The sequence below is a fragment of the Rhinatrema bivittatum genome, chromosome 6 (assembly GCF_901001135.1).
Source record: "Rhinatrema bivittatum chromosome 6, aRhiBiv1.1, whole genome shotgun sequence".
Lineage (NCBI taxonomy): Eukaryota > Metazoa > Chordata > Amphibia > Gymnophiona > Rhinatrematidae > Rhinatrema > Rhinatrema bivittatum.
The window spans coordinates 4,143,581-4,163,058 of record NC_042620.1 but is presented as its reverse complement, the minus strand read 5'-3'; the positions used below and the strand labels follow the sequence as shown (position 1 = coordinate 4,163,058).

The window sequence follows — 19,478 nt, the reverse complement described above, 5'->3', positions numbered from 1 at the left end:
GGCAGCTTAGGTGCCTGGTCAGGAGACACCCTAGACACCTTTGCAGGAGGAGGGCCTAAAGGAGCCTGCAGGGGAGGGGGGGTCTTTGGGGGGGGGGGATCATCCTGTTGCAGTCAACTAGTGACAAGCTTTATGCATTAAAATTACAAAATCAGATGTGAAATGGGAGGGGGTTTTCCCTAGCATTGGAGGAGGAGAATCATCATCATGAGGATCAGGAACCACATCCGGAGAGTCCACAGGGCTTAAATCTGGTGGAGATTGAAGATTTAAAGAAACCCTTGCCCCATCTGGCAAAGAAATAGGCTGGAGCTCTGCAATCAAAATGGCTGCCATTCCCGCGGTTTTCGGGGGCGGGGCCTGCCTAGCAGTGAGTTTGCCGGCATGAACTGAAGCAGTTGATTTCTTAAGCATAGCCGAGTTCGTCGGTATAGAGGAGGGCCCTTCCCCACTGATCAAACAATTCGAGCACATCCCCACGCCGGCTCCCCACATGCTAGACAAAATGGCGACCGAGGCATTGGGGGGGGGGGGGGGTGAGGAGTTACCTAGAAAAAAGTTAAATCCTCTTATGCCTGGCTGCCGGGAGCGGGAGAAGAGAAATCAGCTCACCGTTCCTTTCCCCCAAGCTGCAGGGGCTGCTGGTCCTTGTGCAAGGTACTGAAAGGATATAAAATGCTCTTACTGCTGTTTGGGGTTTGTTTGTTTTTTTTTTTTTACAATAGCTTAAAGGGGCAGAGGAATGCACATCTCTGAACACAGGAGACCCAAGGGGGGAGGGACTGGACCATCAGTATCATCCCAGCCAGGTAAGCTGTCACTGGGAAAATGGGTCCTAGGCTGATTCAATCAAGGGGACAGGTCCCCTCTAGTCCCAATCAAGAGCTAGAAGCAGAACAAACTGCTTCAGAATATGTCTTTCCCTTTTTTTTTAAATATTGAGAATTAAACTAGTACTTGCTTGATCCTAAAGCAGAGAAAGGAGGAAGAAAAAAAAAACTTCCTCAAACCAAAACTGCTACATCTGCTGGAGACAGAGAAATACTGAAGGGACACAGGGGGAGCACTCTCCTGATATAGGATACCCTTTGAGTTTCTCTCTGTCTCCATCTGCTGGACAGGAGGCTCAACCTACTGTCTGGACTGATCCGGGTACGTACAGGGAACTGCAGGTTTGCATCCATTTACCATCTGCTGGAGATCTGAGAAATACTGAGAAACTGCAGGTAGCACGTGTGGTTAAGTAGCAGTGTCAGTAAAACTCTGTCTCCATGTGCTGGAAGGGAGGCACAACCCTGGAGTCTGGACTGATCCGGGTAGTTACAGGGAACTTGGAATCTTTCTGCTCTTTCCTTAAAGACATGCACAAGGTCGTGCCTGAGAACTGTCCCTGCAGTGATGGGGAAATATTGGGTGGCTGTAAATGACAGTTCAGGGCATCGGAACCCAACAGAGGCTGCTTCCGATTGAGCTGGAAACCTAAAGCATTTGGAGGAAGCTACAAGACCAAAAAAATCAAGAGTGAGGCGTTTAGTTATTGTAACCTTTTACTAGCACTGCTCCCTCTCTAGGGTCTCCTTTTACCTCCGCTGGGGTTCTTTCCATCTTTCTTTTTCTTCTTTTTCCGATTCCGTTTGGGAAAGACCTCAAACTCCTGGAGATGCAGCGTTTTCAGACATTCCTCCTCCATTACCAGCTCCACTGCTGGGCCCAACTCTTCCTCTTCCTCAGATTTCTCAGAACTCCCTGTGAGGAAGAGAAAAATGCAGAGCATCAGCAGCACTTCAGCTCCTAACACTGTGGTAACCAGGGCTCACCCCAAGCACCAAGACCCCATTCAGCCTGGTCCCTTCAAAGATGGGACCGCTAGAACCTCCCAACACCATGCACGATCGTACAGTGAGTCAGGCCGCTATCCATCACTCTATCCCTTTATGAGTGGGGGTCAGAAGCTATAAAGATTCATCATCTGTATTTGCCCCCCATGAGAGCTAAAAAAGAACTGATGTGTAGTGTCAGAGGATCCCAGAAAACGCCAAAATTTCTTCCGAGTACTATCAGATGGAGAGATTATTTATTTATAATGTTTTATATACCGACATTCGATCTGAGATATCACATTGGTTTACATTCAGGTACTGTAGGTATTTCCCTATCCCCAGAGAGCTTACAATCTAAGTTTTTTGTACCTGAGGCACTGGAGGGTAAAGTGACCTGCCCAAGGTCGCCAAGGGCCATATTTAGTTGGTTACTTAGAGGGAGGAAGGGGTTAGTTCAAGTGCTGGTTTCAATATATGTTGGATTTTTTATACAGCGGTTGTAGAACAGAGGAGGTATATACACAGGTTTATATAGAGGACTTCTATGTCGAGGATTATATACAAGGGAGAGAATATGAAGGTTAAAAGTCCACTGGAAACATTGGAACATACATAGAAACTTAGAAATGCTGGCAGAAAAGATCTAATTGCCCATCCACTCTGCCCAGCAAGCTCCCATAGTTGCCAGTTTTCCATATTTATCAGTTACTCAGGGCTCTTGTTGGTCCAATTTCCTTTCACCCCCTGCCAATGAAGTAGATAGCAATGTTGGAGTTGAATCAGAAGTGTATCAGGCTTTTTGGTTAAGGGTAGCAAGTGGGATACAAAGTAGAGTAGAAAGAAGTGAAGGTGAGATTGATGTCCTAGGCCACTTGACAAATGACCTGGCAGGAACCACATCAGTGAACTACAGGAGTTGAAGTAATTGGGGTGATGAGGGTATGTCTCGGGCAGCCATTAAGGTTGAGGCATTTTATGAAGATTGTTTGTGTATAGCAAGGGAAAACAGGATACATCGTACCTTCAAAAGAGATACAGAGTAGGGGTGATCCAGAGAAAGGCTACCAAAATGGTGCAGAATCTGCCCCCAAAGCCCCGTAATATGAGACTTAAGGACCTAAATATGCATTAACGGCTATTAATCAAGTTGACTTATTTATTTATTTATTTGGATTTTTTTATATACCGAAGTATAGCGTTTTGCCTTCACTCCGGTTTACAGGATAACAACATAATACATACATATAACTTAGAACCGTATTTAACATTCAAAACGTAGAACCTTATTTAACATATTAATTGAAAATTTATATGAGTAAGATATTCCTTAAGAAGAGCTAGTGCTAGTAGCACTAGTAGGCAGTAGGCAGACTTAGGGAATAGCCACTGCTATTAATTGCATCAGTAGCATGGGATCTTCTTAGTGTTTGGATACTTGCCAGGTTCTTGTGGCCTGGATTGGCCACTGTTGGAAACAGGATGCTGGGCTTGATGGACCCTTGGTCTGTCCCAGCATGGCAATTTCTTATGTTCTTATGTCAGACCAAGGGTCCATCAAGCCTAGCATCCTGTTTCCAACAGAGGCCAAAAACCAGGCCACAAGAACCTGGCAATTACCCAAACACTAAGAAGATCCCATGCTACTGATGCAATTAATAGCAGTGGCTATTCCCTAAGTCTGCCTACTAGTGCTACTAGCACTAGCTCTTCTTAAGGAATATCTTATTCATATAAATTTTCAATTAATATGTTAAATAAGGTTCTACGTTTTGAATGTTAAATACGGTTCTAAGTTATATGTATGTATTATGTTGTTAGCGAGCACTCGCTCAATCACTCTCTCTCCCCCCCACCCCCACCCCAGGAACTCGTAGCAGCAGCAGCCTCCTCCCAACGCTAACCTCTTCATTTTCAGCCCTCGCGGAGGCGGAGTCCCATCGGCCGCGGTTGAACCTCTTCATTTTCCTCCGAGCCGCGCTGCAGTCTTCTTTTCTTCGGGCCGATGCCGAGCGCACTAGCGTGGCCTCTTCTTGCCGCGCAGGCGGGGGGGGGGGGCCGTGTGTGTGTGTGTGTGTGTGTGTGTGTGAGAGAGAGATGCATGTATGTGAATGATTGAGAGCTGGGGGGGGGGCCTGTGTGTGTGTGTGAGAGAGATTGCATGTATGTGAATGATTGACAGCCTGTACATGTGAAAGAGAGTATGTCTGTGATTGAGAGCCTGCCTGTGAGAGAGAGAGAGCATGAATGCAAGTTTACCATTGAGAACCTGTATGTGTAAGTTTGTGATTGAAAACCTGTTTGGGTGAAAGAGTATGTGTGTATGATTGAGATCCTTTGTGTGTGAGAGAAATCATGTGTATGTATGATTAAGAGTCTGTGTGTATAAGTAAGAGAGAGATCATGTGTGTCTGTGTGTGATTGAGACCTGGTTTAGGTGATGGAGCATGTGTGTATGTGATTGAGAGCCTGTGTTTAAATGAGAGAGAGAGACCATGTGTGTCTGTGTGTGATTGAGAGCTGATTTAGGTGAGGGAGCATGTGAGTATGTGATTGAGAGCCTGTGTGTAAATGAGAGAAAGAGAGGACATGTTTGTAAGCATGTGAATGAGAGTCTGTGTGTGAGAGAAAAAGACAGCATGTATTTATGTGATTGAAAGCCTGTGTGTGTGTGTGTAAGCGTGAAAAGATAGACAGCATGTGTGTAAATGTGTAATTAAGAGCCTGTATAAGTGAGAGAGAAAAAACATGTGTATATGTGAGTACTGAGAGCATGTGTGTATAGGTGTGTCATTGAGAGCCAGTGTGAGAGAGAGCGCTGGTATGTGACTGAGAGAGGAGAAAGTTCCAAGCAAACCACCCCACCTCCTGCTAATTCAGAACAATCTCAGGACACCTGGATATCAAACGTTCCCAGGTATGCAGAGCAAAAAAATTTTTGTATCCTTATTATTTTTCATTACTGGGTCTTTGTGTCTGCTATTTTGAAATATTTTGTTGGTATCTGGAAATGTTTTATATGAGTTTTTAATTATTGGATATTCCACTCATCAGCTGTTTCGAAATATGTTCTTTTTGTTAGCACAGTTTTACTGCTGATGATTTTATATTTCTTGATTTGTTTTATAAGGATGGGTGATGTTTCTTTTTTTCCTTTGTTACACTGCATACAGAGACTCTGGCTTGTTGCAGTTTCCAATTCAGTTTTTTCTGCATGCTTCTAGTTATTCGTTTTGGTCTCTTTATTCTATGTTAGGTGAGGGACAGCACGTGATTCAGGTGAGGTTTTCTGCTGGCGTGTAGTTTCTGTGTAGGACTCTATAGCAGCCTGACTTGGTCCGTTTTCCTAATAGGAGATGTATTGGTGTCTTAAGGCCTGGTGTAATATTTTCAGAGACTTATTGTACTTTAAAAGTGTGATCTTACATAAAATGCACACATTTACTTGTATTTAGTTTTAAACATATTGTATGGCTCTCATGGAATTACATTTTAAAATATGTGGCGTTTATGGCTCTCTCAGTCAAAAAGGTTCCTGACCCCTGCTCTATGCAGTCCTTGTAGGGATCATTGTATGTTTTACCTATGAAACGTCAGCACTCACTGACAAACGCTGAGACACGCAGGGAGAGCTTTAAAAAACAAAAAGCTCCCACTTTGTGTCTCCCAGAGGTCTCATATGATTGGCTTTTAATATTAAATAAAGTTAAATTGGTTTGTATTATTGAAGCAGCACAGTTAAGCTGCTTCCAATGGCACTACCACTTAACACCATGCAGTCACAAAGCTTACACTGGAAGTCCTCACTTTTCTAGACTTTTGTTCTCTGTGATCAAGGATTTTTTAAACACATTCCTGTCCCTGTGTCAAGCAATTTAACCCTTTGCAGTATATCTGTTTCTCTATGACCTCTGCGCACAACACAAGACCAAAGTCACAATAGAGCAGATAGGGACCAAAGTTTCCAAATGTAGTAGGAAGGACCGCGATGAGTGTTTCAGGCAGATGGCACTGAAGGGGCCCTGGAAGGCCTGAGATCTGGAAAGAGGAGCAGGAAGTAATACAGAGATAGGCATAAGAACAAGAACATAAGAACCTGCCATACTGGGTCAGACCAAGGGTCCATCAAGCCCAGCATCCTGTTTCCAACAGAGGCCAAAACCAGGCCACAAGAACCTGGCAAGTACCCAAACACTAAGGCATACAAAAAAAAAAAAAAAAGCAGCTGTGAAAAGTCTCTGCTGGGACCTATCGCATTGTAGGTCACAACCAGCATTGGAATCAGTTGCACTTGGGCTTCTGCGTTGATAGCACCAGGGAGTGGTGTGTCGACAGCTCTCAGAGCTCACACATATCTGACCCTGAAGGAACCAAACGGCGTTTTTTTCTTCGGTGCAGACGAGCCCCATTTGAAGAGAGAAGAGGCTCGGAAGTGCGCCCCAGAGCGTGCGGGCTCCTACACCTTGTTCGACATCTGGGCTGAGGCAGATCCAGAGTCTGGCACCATAGGCAAGGGAGCCCCACCCGAGGAGCTTCTGCTTGACTCGGCATAGAGGGGCTCACAGAGCAGTGCAAATGTGGAAATTCCCATGCATGCTCCAAAGTAAAACTTTACTGAGCTGGCGAGAAGGGGATGTGGCCTACATGTCACGTCTTCTTCAGCCCTGCATGTCAAAGTAGAATGAGCCATTAAGTTAACTGAACAGACCCTGATAAAGCTGCGCACAGACCTTTCCCCAGAAATGAAGGACACTACACTTAAGGTGTAGTGACCTGAGCTGGACAGCACTTGATATCTGCATGCACCACTCTCCAGAACAGCTCTTCACTTCAACCGTATAAATTTTATGTGCACAAAACGAATCCACTCTGAAGAGAAATATTCAGATCTCGGCTTTTACCCAGCCAACTCCAAAAGGTGGGCCACACAAAGCCTTTGAATATAGACCTCTCTGTTTCTTGGAGCGACGAGGGTAAGGTGGGTGTACAACTCACCGCCTTCATCTGGCATAAGGGGTTTTTTCAGGGTGATGGTTTTCACCTTTTTCCAGACTTTTTTGGGGGAACTCATATCTGTGACATCTGTGTCCTTCCCTGGAAAAAAAAAAAAGAAAGGAAAATTATGTTTCTTACCTGATAATTTTCGTTCCTGTAGTACCAAGGATCAGTCCAGACTCCATCTGCTGGAGGGGAGGCATAACCCAGCAGTCTGGACTGATCCTGGTACGTACAGGGAACGTTTCATTTTTATTTACGTTCTGCCTTTAGTGAATGGTCAGTCACTTCAGAGCGGATTACATTCAGGTGCTGGAAATGCATCCCTGTCCCCTGAGGATTTACAGTTTTCCACTCACTCTATTTGCTGTATTACAGAGCCACTTCAGGAGGCGGCGAGCTCACCCCCCCCCCGCCGCCAATCATAGGGAATGTGGGTCATTTGGGGAGAGAGTGGGCCTCCCCATCTAGCCATGATGCAGCATGTGGGAACCTCACCATATACATTCAGCACAGAGAGTACAGCATGGACACGTTTGACCTCTTTGAACGTGGCCCTGCGTGTGGCGAAGGGAATGCTCCAGACACGAGGATCACTCTTCTGCAATGGGCTGTTTTTCCTTCCATAAAAGACAGCTCTGCTTTGACCGGCAGCCCGCAGGAAGATGGCATGAGCATCCTGTAGGTGCTGGGCCCAGGTCTCCAGCAAGCCTTGGATATCCTGCACAAAGACAAAGAGGAGGGAAGAGGTCAGAGCTGGCACTGTGCCTACAGAACCCCACGTTACAGTAAAGCATAGTTTCCTGCCCATGCCCTTGTGCATGGGCAGGAAACCTCAGGAAGCCTCAGACCCCAGTGTGGTCTGAGGCCTCCAGCCGAGCACTCACCTTGACTAGAGCCACCTCATTATAGCGTCGCAGAGAGGCTCCTGCAGACCTGGGCATGCTGCTATGGCTCTGGCTGTCATGCAGGCCTTGTGATGTCCCCCTCTTGGCTCGGACAGTGTATCGATGGAAAGTTTTGTGTCTCAGCACTTCAGTCCTTCCCAGGGATCAAAACACAAGATTCTAAACAGTAAGAACCTTAACCTCAGCCTTGGGGAGCCTCTTCCATTGCAGACATCCCACTCCCATTTCTGCAACAGCCACCTTTGCTGCCAGGAGCTGCTAGAGAGCATCCCCTTCCCCACCAAAAACCTCCCATCTTGACAGCAGCCAACCCCACACTCATGCTCCCCTCCAGCAGGAAGACCCTTCCTCCCTGCCTCTCTCACCTCAAATACCTTCTCCCACTGCTGGAGATGGAAACTGCAGGGACTCCCTATCACAAGTCCCTACCTGAATCCCCTCGCCACCCTGCCGGTATTGAAATGCTTCTCCTTACCCTTTGAAGACTGCTCCGGCGAAGTGACCACCTCCTGCCATGAGGATCACCCAGCAGCTTTCACTGTGCAGACCCCTCAGAGACTCCACCAGCTCCAGCTCCGTCCCCTTAAGCAGAGGGGAAACAGTCAGTCAAGTCTCCCTCCCCTCCCACACTGCTGCTTCCTCCAGCATCAGCAGGTATAGACCTTAAGGGATTTTCCATTCCTCTGCTAGTAACATGATACACACTAAATGCTTATACAGTGCTACTAGGCATACGTAGCACTGTACGGATCTTTTTCTCTGTCCCTCACTTCTGAAGGCTCTACGCTTAATCTAGGATTTCATAAATTCTGTTCCTGCCTCCACCACATCTGCTGGGAGGCCATTTCATGATTCTGTCGTCATTTCTTTGAAAAAATATTTCCTAATATCACTTCTCAGTCTACCAGGAAGTTCCAGAACAAGAGGTCCAGGGCCAAACGTTTATAGCTCAATCGCACACCCCCTCTCCATTAGGGCTGACATATCTAGATACTTATCTCATAGGGCAGGGTGAACAACTCCGGCTCTCAAGAGCCACAGTCAGGCCTGGATTTTAGGTTCTCCATAATGACTATGCATGAGAAATATTTGCATACAATGAAGGCAGTGAATACAAACCTATCTCATGCATAATCATTATGGAGCTCTTGAAAACTAGGCTTGAGGTTCTTGAGGATCAAGATGACCATCCCTGTGTTTTTGTGCAGATTTTACATTTTAATAGATCTTTCTGTGGACTGCCTTCACCGACTATATACTTTTAAACACAAAGATTGGGCATCTAAATGGCAGATGAAATTTAATATGGATAAGTGCAAGATGATGCATATTAGGAAAAAATAACCCTTCCTGTAGTTACTCTATGTTCTGATTTTTTGTGAACATCAATTGCTGAAGGATAGAATATTTGTCTTATTATGATACTTATTTACTACCAATATATGGTATTTTGTCTTTTAGTTTCTGTGAAACTAAAATTTGTCTGTATTTTATCAATTTTTGTTTTTATTATGTATGTATATTCTGTACATCGCCTAGGCCTACTAGAGTTAGGCGATTAATGGAGAAATTACTTACCTGATAATTTCGTTTTCCTTAGTGTAGACAGATGGACTCAGGACCAGTGGGTATAGTGTGCTCCTGATAGCAGATGGGAGACGGAGCAGATTTCAATCTGACATCAGCCCCTAGTACATATACCCCTGCAGGAAGTGCAGCTCTTCAGTATTCTCCTTGAAAAGCATTGTGGATATGTGTGTGACTGACTGATTAACTTAATAATTTGATTAACTTGAATAACTTCATAACTTAGTTAAATGTTACAACTTGATTAACTTGGACTGGTTGATTGACGATAGCTGGAGACCGCCAGTGAACTCAACCGGAAAGCGTCAACACCCGGCAGGATGGATGCCCTAGGCAAATGAAAACGTGGCTTACCCTTGAATCATTTGAAAGTCCATGCATTACGGCAGCCAAGGGTGGGATGCTGAGTCCATCTGTCTACACTAAGGAAAACGAAATTATCAGGTAAGTAATTTCTCCATTTCCTAGCATGTAGCAGATGGACTCAGGACCAATGGGATGTATAAAAGCTACTCCTGAACCGGGTGGGAGGCTGCCCGTGACCCACTTAAAATTGTCCTTGCAAATGCCATATCCTCCCGAGCCTGAACATCCAGACGGTAGAATCTGGAGAAGGTATGGATGGAGGACCATGTCGCCGCCCTGCAGATCTCGGTAGGTGACAGCATTCTAGTTTCTGCCCAGGATACTGCCTGGGTTCTGGTAGAATGGGCCTTGACCTGTAGAGGTGGTGGCTTGCCAGCTTCTACGTAGGCCGCCTTGATGACTTCCTTGATCCAGCGGGCAATGGTTGCCCGCGAGGCCGCTTCCCCTTGTCTCTTTCCGCTGTGAAGGATGAAAAGGTGGTCCGTTTTTCGTACGGGTTCTGACATTTCCAGGTATCTGGATAGGAGTCTGCCGGTGTTGAGGTGGCGTAGACTACGGGCTTCTTCCGAATTCTTCAAGCCATCTGTTGTTGGTAGCGAGATGGTCTGGTTAAGGTGGAAGTGTGAGACCACTTTGGGGAGGAAGGCGGGACCGTGCGTAGTTGGATGGCTCCCGGTAGGACAGTGCTAGTAGTTCCGAGATGTGGCGGGCTGAACAAACTGCCAGCAAGAACACCGTCTTTAAGGTTAACAGGCAGAGGGGACAGTCCTCGGAGGGGTCTGAAGGCGGTTCCCGCTAGGAAATCCAAAACGAGATTGAGATTCCACAGAGGTACCGGCCACTTTAGTGGCAGATGAATGTGTTTGACTCCTTTTAGAAAGCACGACACGTCCGGGTGAGAGGCTATGCTGTCGCCCTCACTCTTGAAGCTGTAGCATGACAATGCGGCCACCTGTACCTTGATAGAGTTGAAGGACAGTCCCTTCTATAGTCCGTTCTGTAAGAATTCCAGGATAACGGGAACTTTAAATGAGCGTGGCTTGATGTTGTGGTCTTCGCACCAGGCTTCAAATACTCTCCAAATCCTTATGTACGTTAACGATGTGGAGAACTTGCGTGCTTGGAGGAGGGTGTCGATTACAGCCCCCGAGTATCTGCTTTTTCTCAGATGGGCCCTCTCAATGGCCAGACCGTAAGAGAGAATTGAGCTGGGTCCTCGTGGAGGATCGGACCTTGTTGTAGTAGGTCCCTGTGTGGAGGCAGGGATAGGGGGTTCCCTGCCAGCAGCCTTCTCATGTCTGCGTACCAGGGTCTTCTTGGCCAATCTGGAGCCACCAGAAGAACTAGCCCCCTGTGTAGCTGTATCTTGTGAATGATTGCGCCCAATAGGGTCCATGGTGGCCAGGTCTGTACCAGGGCATCAATCCCTTGGAACTGCGGTTCTTGCCTGCGGCTGAAGTTTCTGGACACTTGGGCGTTGGATCTGTTTGCCAGAAGGTCCATTTATGGTGTCCCCCACCGATTCACTATTTTTGGAAGCTGCAGACGACAGCCTCCATTCTCCTGGGTCTAGACTTTCCCTGCTGAGGAAGTCCGCAGTGATGTTGTCTTTCCCGGCAAAGTGGACGGCGGAGATCTCCTGGAGATTTGCTTCCGCCCACGCCATCAGGGGGTCTAGTTCTAGGGACACCTGTTGGCTTCTGGTTCCCCCTGCTGGTTGAGGTACGCCACTGTCGTGGCATTGTCTGACATTACTCTAACCGCTTTGTCTCGAAGTCTGTGAGCGAACCGCAGACAGGCTAGTCTGACTGCCCGCCCTTCTAGGCGATTGATGTTCCATCCCGCTTCTTCTGCGTTCCACTGCCCTTGGGCGGTTAACTCCTCGCAGTGTGCTCCCCATCCTTGTAGACTGGCATCTGTGGTGAGTAAGGTCCAGATTGGAGAGGATAGTCTTGATCCTCGGCTCATGTGGTTGGCCTGCAGCCACCACCATAGCTGGTTCTGGACTCTGCCCGGCAGTGATAGTCGTACGGTGTAGTTCTGGGCCCGTGGGCTCCACCGTGATAGAAATGAGTGCTGTAGGGGCCTCATGTGGGCTCGCGCCCATGGCACAACTTCCAGTGTGGATGCCATCAGCCCGAGGACTTGCAGGTAATCCCATGCTGTGGGACTAGGATTTTTCAGCAAGGTATGCAGCCGGTTCCACAGTTTTAATCTCCTTGTAGGGTCAGGCTGACCTTGTCGTCTTTGGTGTCGAATCGGACTCCTAGGTATTCCAGCGACTGTGAGGGCTGTAGGGAGCTTTTGTTGTGTTGACCACCCATCCTAGGCTCTCCAGTAGAGTTATGACTCCGCTGGTTGCTTGGTGGCTTTCCTCCGGTGACTTTGCCCTGATCAGCCAGTTGTCTAGGTAAGGGTGGACGAGGATTCCTTCCTTCCTGTGTTGCCACCACCACTACTATTACCTAGGTGAACGTCCAGGGTGCTGTGGCTAACCCGAAAGGCAGTACCCGGAACTGGTAGTGACGGTTCAGGACTTTGAAGCGTAGGTAGCGCTGGTGTTCCTGATGAATTGGGATGTGTAGGTAGGCTTCCGAAAGATCCAGGTATGTGAGAAACTCTCCCGGTTGTATCGCCCTTATTGCTGATCGCAGGGTTTCCGTGCGGAAGCGGGGAATCCTCAGGTGGTAGTTGACCGACTTGAGGTCCAGGATGGGCCTGAATGTTCCCTCTTTCTTGGGGACGATAAAATAGATGGAATAATGTCCAGTATTTATTTCTTGTGGAGGCAATGTGGTTATGGCCTCGAGGGCCAATAGTCTGGACAGTTTAGCTTCCACTGCCGCCTTCTTGAAGAGGTCGTGGCAGGGTGACTCCTCGAACTTGTCCAGAGGGGTACGTAGAAAATCCAGGTAGTACCCCTCCCGAATGATGGCTAGGACCCACTTGTACGAAGTTATCTCGACCCATCTGCGGTAGAATAGGGCTAGTCTGCCCCCTATGGCTTCTTCCCTTGGACGGGTCGGCTGAATCTCATTGTGGGGTGTGGCTGGGGCCTGTACCCGAGCTGGTACCCCTCTTGTTGTGCTTGTTCCGAAAGGACTGGTTCCTGCTCGTAGGGCGGGGCGCTTGATAGTTGCTCCTGTAAGGATTGAAGCGCTGTGAACTTCTGCCCCTGGAGGACCTGGGGAAGAGTCGCTGGTTTCTCTTCGTTTTATCATCCGGCAGGCGCGGCACTGGGGACTCGCCTCATTTGTCGGCTAATTTCTCTAGTTTGCTGCCAAACAGGAGGGATCCTTTGAAGGGCATCCTTGTGAGGCGCATTTTGGAAGATGTGTCAGCCGACCAGCTTCGGAGCCAGAGTTGCCTTCTGGCCGCCACCGCAGATGACACGACTCTGGCCGCTGAACGCACTAGGTCGGAGGCAGCGTCCGCAAGGAATGATACTGCTGGTTCCATGTCTTCTCCCGGGGTGTTGTTCCTGGTTTGGGATAAGCAGGCACGTGTCACCACTGTGCAGCAGGCCACAATTTGTAGAGACATAGCGGCTACGTCAAATGACTGTTTGAGGATGGATTCCAGATGCCGGTCATGTGCATCCTTGAGCGCTGCTCCTCCCTCTACTGGGATAGTGGTGCGCTTAGAGACCGCGTAGACCATGGCATCAACTCTTGGGCATGCAAGAAGAGCTTTGGTCGCCGGGTCCAGGGGGTACATGGCAGCCAAAGCTCGTCCCCCTTTGAATGTGGACTCCGGGGCATTCCATTCCAGGTCAATCAGCTGTTGTGCCCTCCTGTCGAAGACCCTCCAGGAGGGGGTTCGGTTTAGGTTCCCCCGAAGTAACTGGGCCTGGGATAGCGAGCTCCGTCAGACATTGGGAGACCAGGTCTGGGAGCTCGTCTTTTGTGAAGAAGCGTCTCATGGTTCGGTGAGGCTCTGTCCCCAGGGGGGTGGGTGGGGGGGAGCTCCCCCTCTTCTAGGCACTCAGCTTCCTCTTCAGAGATGTCCGTGTCCCCATAGGTGGGGCTTCTGGGTAGTGGAAGCCTGGGTCTTGAAGGACCTGGGGCCTGAGGGTCCTCTGGCGGAGCACGTGGCTGACCAACTGGAGGTTCAGTTTGCATTTGAACAAAGGCATGAATCCCCTTGAAGAACTCCACCCATGAGATCGATGCTGGATCCAAGCTGAGGGGCGCTTGCTCCCTGGGGGTCCCCGTCTGTGGGGAGGTCCCACTGGGATCTGCTAGGTCCGGGGAACTCCCCGAGGAGCTAGTACTCGGCTCTGGGTGGGACTGGCCCTGAACTGGATCTCCCAGGGCCTCCTCACACTGCGTGCAAAGGGCGTCTGCCTCCTCACTTTGTGCTGCTCTGATGTGGCATGCTGGGCAGAGGCCTTGAGCCTTTATCCCTGTTTCTGGTGGTGCCATGGCTGTCGGCGCAAAAACTCTTATGCACTCCGGTGCGCTTAAGATGAGCGTGTGAGTTGTGCGTGCAGCTGTGCGTCCAGCTGTAGATATGCGCCCAGCTCTGTGCATGCAACTTATGCGCACAAGGTTTTATGTGCGTGTAAGTCTATGCACACAAGTGCTTTGTGCGCCTAGCTCAGTATTGTGCGCTCAGGCCGAACGGCGCAGCGAATAGGACCAAGATGGTGACGGCGAGCACGTGGGCAATATGGCGACCCCCTCGGAGGGTCTCCACGTGGGTAGACCCTTGGAAATAGCCGGGGCCTGGCCCTGCTAGAGTGGATCAACCCGGAGGCACTAGTCCCGGCCGATGACCTGTGCTCTTCCTCGATACTCTTGAGACCAGATTCAAGCAGAAGATTTCTACCTTACCTTGTCTTCGGCGCTTCCTGATTTCGTCCCGGGTGGTCTCCGGCTGCGCAGGGGGGGGGGGACGACAAATACCTTCACCACCGCGCTCGAGGATGCACCCGCTGCCTCTCAGCCGCGCCCGAGGATCGGGGGCTAGGTCCTCGCCGCCGGACCGAGGCTTACCTCCGAGGGACCACAGAAATCACCTCGGGAATCTCAACTGGGGAAGGGACCAGAGGGTATCACCGCAGGAGAGCGGGGCTCGTCTTCAGGTAGGTTTCTTCTTTAAAATTTGGTTTTCTTCTTTGAATTTGGTTCTAACGCTGCGAGAATATGCAGATAGTCCCTAACTGCTATGGAGACGGAAAATACTGAAGAGCTGCACTTCCTGCAGGGATATATATACTAGGGGCTGACGTCAGATTGAAATCTGATCCGTCTCCAACTGCTAGCAGGAGTACACTATACCCATCGGTCCTGAGTCCATCTGCTACATGCTAGGAAATAAATTTTAATACAAAAAAAAGTTAGGTTTTATCTTAAGAGTTACTACCCAGGAAAGAGATCTAAGCATCAGAGTGGATAATATTTTGAAATCATCAACTCAGCGTGCTATGGCAACCAAAAAAAGCAAACAATGTTAGGAATTATTAGGAAGGGAATGGTTAATAAAACGGAAAATGTCATAATGCCTCTGTATCGCTCCAAGGTGAGACCGCACCTTGAATACTGTGTACAATTCTGGTTGCCGCATCTCAAAAAAGATATAATTGCGATGGAGAAGGTACAGAGAAGGGCAACCAAAATGATAAGGGGAATGGAACAGCTCCCCTATGAGGAAAGGCTGAAGAGGTTAGGACTTTTCAGCTTGGAGAAGAGACGACTGAGGGGGGATATGATAGAGGACTTTAAGATCATGAGAGGTCTAGAACAGGTAAATGTGAATTGGTTATTAACTTTTTCAGATAACAGAAGGACTAGGGGGCATTCCATGAAGTTAGCATGGGGCACATTTAAGACTAATCGGAGAAAGTTCTTTTTCACTCAATGCACAATTAACCTCTGGAATTCATTGCCAGAAGATTTGGCTAAGGCAGTTGGTGTAGCTGGGATTAAAAAAGGTTTGGATAAGTTTCTGACTTAGGGAATAGACACTGCTATTAAGAGCATTAGTAGCATGGGATCTATCTAATGTTTGGGTACTTGTCAGGTAATTGTGACTTGGATTGGCCACAGAATATTGGGCTTGATGGACACTTGGTCTGACGCAGTACGGCATATCTTATGTACTTATGTACTCGTGCTGGGGTGTCCCATCCTATTCCATTTCCTGTATTAGGAACCAGTCATGCTGCCCTGGGGTCTCCTGTACCTATGCGCTTTTGGGCTGTCACTTGCCTTCCAGGTGCTCAGCGCACAGCGATGCACAGAAAGGAACTTTCCTTCGGCATTTCGGAAGAGCACTTTGTAGGGCTGGTTCCCCATGTTACGCCCCTCCTCACAGCCACTCTCGGTTGGATCACTGTCTGCAGTGTGTGCAGGGAGTGGCTCCATCTCGATCTCTTCAGAGGAATCTTCCCCGTCTGAGCCACTGATGCTGGACACATCACCTAATAATAATAATAATCAGTGTTATTTCTTTCCACCTTTTGAGACACTTCAAAGCAGATTACATTCAGGTCTCGTAAGTATTTCCCTGTCCCCAGAGGCCTCATATACTGAAGATTCTTTCCCCATTCTGCATCTATGGGGAAAAAAAAAACCCTTAAAGGACTCATCTGGCGGCGGGTAGAGCTTCTCCATATCTCGCCCCACCCGAAGGCTGACCTCGAGAGACTCCCATTCTCGGGTCACTTGTTCCAGTAGCATCGGATGAAAAGGAAAAGCTTTAGGAGGGGCCCGAAGCCCCGAGAGAATGGGGTCCCCCTTAGTAGCCTCAGAGCTCAGCTGCGGTGCCTCAATACCGAGCTTCATCAGAACATGAGGGATTAAATGATCAGGCTCCTCCCTCCGAAACAACCTGAGGACCCTCTGGTCAGCCCCCCTCAACTGGGGTGGGCTCATCAACATCCCCGAGGAGAGGGTCCAGCGAAGGGGGATCCGAGGGATCGGAAGCCGGGGTCCCGAAGGGATCCAAAACTGCACGGTCTGTCCTCACTCCGGAGGCGGAGGCTCCTCACTCTGCAACTCAGCCTCGGCCTCCAAAAAGGCCTTGTGCATTAAAAAGCACAAATTTGGAAGAAAAAAGGGACGCTGCCCCTTACTGTTCTTGGCTTGCTTTGCTTTTTTATTTTTTTTTAAATGGATCAGGACCGCAGGTTCTGTCACCCTCACCTGCTGGAGTCAGAGAAATACTGAAGGATCGCAGGTGGCACCCCCGGGTTATATGGGAGGTGCCTTTCAGTTTTTCTCTGACTCCATCTGCTGGAAGGGAGACACAACCCAGTCTGGGACTGATCTTGGTACGTACAGGGAAAGGCAGTTTCATCAAATCCACCCCCCACCCACAGCTTTGTTAACCAGCGATGGTCCTTCTCCGGGGGTCTTCCTTAGTGAACACCGAACTAAAGTATTTGTTTAATATTTCCGCCTTTTGTCTCCTTCCACCCATTGATCCTTTTCACCTTTCAGTTTCACTATATCTCTTTGGACTTTTCTCCTTTCTCTGTTGTATCTGAAAAATGTTTTGTCACCTCGCTTTATCTCTTTGGCAATCCTTTCTTCCGCCTGACTTTTTGCTTTCCTGATTACTTTCTTTGTCTCTTTCAGTTTAACCAAATATTCTTCCCTGTGTTCTTCTTGGGATCCTTTAAATTTCTCAAATTGTATTTTATTTATTTAAATACTTTTGATATACTGATACTCAAGACTAGTGTCTTATCGTACCGGTTTACATTGAAACAAGGGGTAACCAATTAACTATGAAGATAAAGTTACAGTGAACAGGGGGTTTACAGAGTGGGAGAGTAGAGAGCAAAAGCATACGATTAATGCTGTTCTTTTTATTTTATCAGCCACCTCCTTTGAGAACCAGACAGGTTTCCTATTTCTCTTGCTTTTGTTTACTTTTCTAACGTAAAGATTAGTTGCCTTTGTAATTGCTCCTTTTATTTGGGCCCACTGTTCCACCTCTCCCATTTTCTTCCAGTCATCAAGTTCCATCTCCAGGAATTTTCCCATTTCAGCAAAGTCTGTAGTTTTGAAGTTCAAAGCTCGGGTCTTTGTGTAACTTCTCCGGATCCTATTTGCGATATCAAACCATACTGTTTGATGATCACTGGTGCTCAGGTGGGCCCCCACCTGGACATTCGAGATGCCATCGCCATTTGTGAGCACTAAGTCAAGAATAGCGCCTTCCCTTGTGGGTTCCTTTACATTTTGGCGATGAGAGCAGGAGCCCCAGAGAAACGCAGCTAACTCTCTCTCGTGCATCACATGATCCCCCTCCATCCTATCTTCTGATAGAGAAGAAGGAAGGCACACAGGATGAGAAGCCCTTCAGTTACCTGCTTTATTCCTGGGGGTGGCTCGTTTAGTCTCCATGATAAATGTACTATTATGCAGATTTCTTGGGCGAGAGAACAGAATACGTGATAAGAGTACCACCTGCATCTCTCTCACCTGCACATGTCTTGTCCTCAAACTCCTGCATGCTCACTGCAACCCTTCCAATAAGCTTCTGTTTCAAGTTAAAGCGATGCCAGTCCAGCTTGTAGTGTTCAACCTGTAGGAGACATTATTGCAAAAAACACTGATTAAATGGTGGGAGGAGGGGGAGGGAATTAGAAAGTTTGGGGCATTAAATTGCAAAACACTTGGCTGGACAGGGGTACAATTTGTTGCAAAGACTGGAAAAGTGCTTTCGGGTAGGATTTTTTGATAGCTCAGAAAACCTGATATTGCAGGATCTCTTCTCTCCCCCATCTCTCACTCACCCTCCTGCCCCCCCCCCCCCCCCATCATCCCCCTCTCCACCTCACTTGCTCATCACGGCTCCCGAAGACACACTGGCAGGTGGAACAGCACATCCGATCCGATATCTCCGGAATTATATGAGCACTCTTTTCCCCGTCTATGCCCCTGGTCTGCTCTGAAAAAGACAGAGAGAGATGTGGTACGTACTCAGTGCGGCTCACATTTGCAGCAGTGCAACCCATACAAACCCCAGCCGTCCTAATGATTCTGCGGCCTCCCCTCATTATGCCAGGTGACTGCACTTCAGTTTGGCAAAGAGAAAGGGAGTTGTTACTTCAGCCCACGTGTCAGCAACCAGAGGAGCAAGAAACTATAAAACTGTAAGGAAACATGACTTTGTGAAGCCAAAGGTTCTGCCATCTGAGAGGTCCCTGGACCTTGCCAAAATTCAGTACGGGGATAGGGTGGCTTTCGGACCCAATTCTTTCCTCAAACTGATAATTCCAGATCTATCAAGTGGCAACTCCGAGCCATAATAATTTGACCCATCTAAGTGGGCAGAGCTGCGCTACATGCACAGTTGTATGCCCACTAACGTCTCTGGCAGACAAATCTTCCAGCAAGGCTGCAGTGCATCTCACAGCTATAACCAGGCCTTCTGAAACCAAGACAATTCATCCAATGAGAGCGCTCAACAAAAGGGACGCTGGTAGTAACATTTGCTTTTTCATCAACGATCCCGTTCCTTATTGTTTGATGGTCAAAAGATTTCGGTTTACCCAGATCTTACTAAGATCACTCAGATTTGTTGGAAACGTTTTTCTCATTGCGTTCGGAGGTACAATCTAAGGTGGGGTATTTCATGTTACGGTATCTTTGCAAATGTTTGGTAAGGTATAAAAATGCTAATTATATTTTTCTTGAACCTGATCAACTTAGGGCGCTTTTGGATGCTCCATCGTATATAAATTGTAACTGGGGATTTTTCAGTGTTTTCCTATTTTATTACCACTGTGTTCCGCTCAATTTTCTATTGCCCCCCACATTTCCTGAAATATATTGGGTTGTATATTCAT

General features: G+C 48.0%; 1 protein-coding gene across 1 annotated transcript in view; it reads right to left on the bottom strand.

Moving 5' to 3' along the window:
* LOC115093354 (ankyrin repeat and zinc finger domain-containing protein 1-like) overlaps nt 1–19,478 on the bottom strand; it is an 83,470-nt gene that overhangs the window by 50,113 nt on the left and 13,879 nt on the right. The window contains exons 2-9 of the mRNA XM_029604985.1: nt 18,468–18,577; nt 18,109–18,211; nt 15,886–16,097; nt 8,196–8,302; nt 7,700–7,853; nt 7,311–7,533; nt 6,813–6,911; nt 1,585–1,746 (exon numbers count right to left, since the gene is read on the bottom strand). Of these exons, the coding sequence (XP_029460845.1) occupies nt 1,585–1,746; nt 6,813–6,911; nt 7,311–7,533; nt 7,700–7,853; nt 8,196–8,302; nt 15,886–16,097; nt 18,109–18,211; nt 18,468–18,515 (1,108 nt within the window). The 5' untranslated portion in view covers nt 18,516–18,577. The remainder of the gene's footprint in view (nt 1–1,584; nt 1,747–6,812; nt 6,912–7,310; nt 7,534–7,699; nt 7,854–8,195; nt 8,303–15,885; nt 16,098–18,108; nt 18,212–18,467; nt 18,578–19,478) is intronic.